A 2920-nucleotide genomic window follows, 5' to 3' on the forward strand; every position below is an offset into this window, starting at 1 on the left:
AGGAGATTGAGACCATCCTGGCTAACACGGTGAAACCCCGTCTCTACTAAAAATACAAAAAAATTAGCCGGGTGTGGTGGCGGGCACCTGTAGTCCCAGCTACTCGGGAGGCTGAGGCAGGAGAATGGCGTGAACCCGGGAGATGGAGATTGCAGTGAGTGGAGATCGTGCCACTGCACTCCAGCCTGGGTGACAGAGTGAGACTCCGTCTCAAAATAAATAAATAAGTAAAATAAAAAATGCAGTCAATAGATCTGAGTGTAAACATGTACCCTTACAAAGGAGCAGTAATGAAATTACAGTCAGTGAATATTTCTAAGTCCAAAGTGCTTCAGTTCTATGGCAGAGAATGAATGAGGTTGCCCACGAATATGGACTCTATCTCTCCCTTTACTAACAGTACCCACACAGGCCCCCCGGCCGGACACAGGCCACCCAGCTGAAGACAAATCTCCAACTGTCCCTTGCAGCGAGGAGTGGTCATGTGACTAGGGTCTTGGCATTAAGTGGTGCGTGCCACTTGCAGACTGCTCTCTGGAAAGGAATGGGTGTTTGCTCCTTTGCCCCTCTCTTCCTGCTGGCTGGGATGCAGGTGCAGTGGAGGAGATGCAGCTGCCTCCAGGATTCAGGGGTGGAAGCCATGGGAGGAAAAGGACACGGCCTGCAGGCCTGGGCACATCACCAGGCCCAACCATTCAGTTTCCAGTCCCCCTTGTCGAAAGGATCAGCTCAGGGATGGGCCCAGTCAGCAACAGAGCTGGGACTGGGGCCAGATACGGAGGTCCAGGAGCTCTACTTCAGCAGCAGGTGCTAAGCAGAAGGGACAGCGGTCTGGAGCTGTTAGAGTCATCTCATGTACCTCACTGAGAAAACCTGACTAAAAACTGTCAACGGAGAGGTGAGCAGAGAGAGGGAGGAATTCATGTTAACTTCATTTTTATACTAAATAATAAAGTATAAGGTCATGAAAGAGAGAAGAGGGAACTGAAAAAAGAATGAGGAGCCTGAAGATGAGAACTGGAACCAACAACTTTAATAGAAAGGGGAAAGGCAGCCAAATAGGAACAAAATAAGACCCAAGACTGAGGTGAGGATGACAGAAAGGGAATGTGCACCATAACAATTTAAACTCTACATGCACTTTGGTTGGGTGCAGTGGCTCACGCCTGTAACCCCAGCACTTTGGGAGGCTGAGGCAGGCAGATCACCTGAGGTCAGGAGTTCAAGACCAATCTAGCCAACATAGAGAAACCCCATCTCTACTGAAAATACGAAAGTATTTTCAAGTGTGGTGGCTTACTCTCATAGTCACAGCTACTGGGGAGGCAGAGGCAAGAGAACTGCTTGAACCCAAGAGGCAGAGGTTACAGTGAGCTATGATCACACCACTGCACTCCAACCTAGGTGACAGAGAGCCAGACTCCATCTCAAAAACAAAAATAAACTATATATGTACCAAATAATCCAGTCTTAAAATATATACAAATTGTAACTGACAGAACTATTAAGAAGAAACAAAGTCCATAATCATAGCAAGAATTTAAACGCACCTCTCATAGTAACTGACAGAATAAGCAGCGGGGGAAATATCACTACAGATAAAGAAGCACTACAAATAAAACAGCATGATTACAAGGCTGACCTAATAACCTACAGAGAACACTGTACTTGACGACTCCATTCTTTTCCAACTTACATATACTGGGGTATATAAGGCAAAACAATACATTTCAAAAGCTAGAATCATATAGAACCCATTCTGTGACCACAATGCAATTAAGCCAGGAAAATGGTAACAAAATGATGACTAGAGAAGTCCTGTATATTTTGAAATTAGGCCAAGCACAGTGGCTCACACCTGCAATCCCAGCACTTTGGGAGGCTGAGGTAGGTAGATCACTTGAGCCCAGGAGTTTGAGACAAGCCTGGGCAACATGGTGAAACCCTGTCTCTACAAAAACTAGCGGGGCATGGTGGTGCGCACCTGTAGTCCCCACTATTCAGGAGGCTGAGGTAGGAGGATCACCTGAGCCTGGGGAGTTTGAGGCTGCAGTGAGCCACGATTGTGCCACTGCACTCCAGCCTGGGCGATACAGCAAGACCCTGTCTTAAAATAAATAAATAATAAAAGATTAAAAATTGGGAAATATTTTACACGGAATGACAATTAAAAAAAGACCGTACATCAAAACTTGTGGGTACAGCTAAGGCTGTTATTTACAGGGAAATACACAGTCTTCGGTACATACGTTTAAAAAGAAAGGGAGAGGACAGGATCCACAGGAAGGTATAAGACAGCAAGATGGAACACACCGGCCCGACTCACCTCATCACCTCAATGTAGCCCTTGGCAGCGGCCACGTGCAGGGCAGAGGCGCCTGTGCGGGGGTGCCGGGCCTCTGGCATGGCGCCCCCATTCAGCCAGCACCTTGTGTCATGAAGTAGCAATTCCTCCTCCGCCCGCTTGGCTGCCTCCACGTCCACACCTAGGAGGAGAAGAGGCACGAGGTAGGACTCACATCCCACGACCTGGAATACCCAAGGTTATACACTGGGCTGGCCGGGGTTCGGCCCTGTGACTTGCCCAGAGCTTTCACCGCTGCTCCCCTCTGAGACGTGGGAGGCCTAGACTAGCCCAGTTGTTTCCCAACTGTGCTCCACGCAGTCACGTGTCCCACTCAGGGTCTCTGAGTCAGCGCTAAGTGCTGGGAAAATGGAGATCACAGGCCTTTCCCCATCTCAACCAGAAAGTCACCTTACTTTTATTATTTTTAATATAAAACCATGGCTGGATGCAGTGGCTCACGCCTGTAATCCCAGCAACTTTAAGAGGCCAAGGCAGGTGGATCACAAGCTCAGGACTTCAAGACCAGCCTGGCCAACATAGTGAAACTCCATCTCTACTAAAATTACAAAAAAA

At 48.0% G+C, this 2920-nt stretch overlaps 1 protein-coding gene across 1 annotated transcript in view; it reads right to left on the reverse strand.

The window, feature by feature from the left end:
- Positions 1-2920, reverse strand: part of PPP1R12C (protein phosphatase 1, regulatory subunit 12C) — a 38100-nt gene that overhangs the window by 9861 nt on the left and 25319 nt on the right. The window contains exon 4 of the mRNA XM_011996941.1: positions 2327-2486. Coding sequence (XP_011852331.1) covers positions 2327-2486 — 160 coding nt within the window. The remainder of the gene's footprint in view (positions 1-2326; positions 2487-2920) is intronic.

Source organism: Mandrillus leucophaeus, unplaced genomic scaffold (assembly GCF_000951045.1).
Source record: "Mandrillus leucophaeus isolate KB7577 unplaced genomic scaffold, Mleu.le_1.0 Scaffold53, whole genome shotgun sequence".
Taxonomy (NCBI): domain Eukaryota; kingdom Metazoa; phylum Chordata; class Mammalia; order Primates; family Cercopithecidae; genus Mandrillus; species Mandrillus leucophaeus.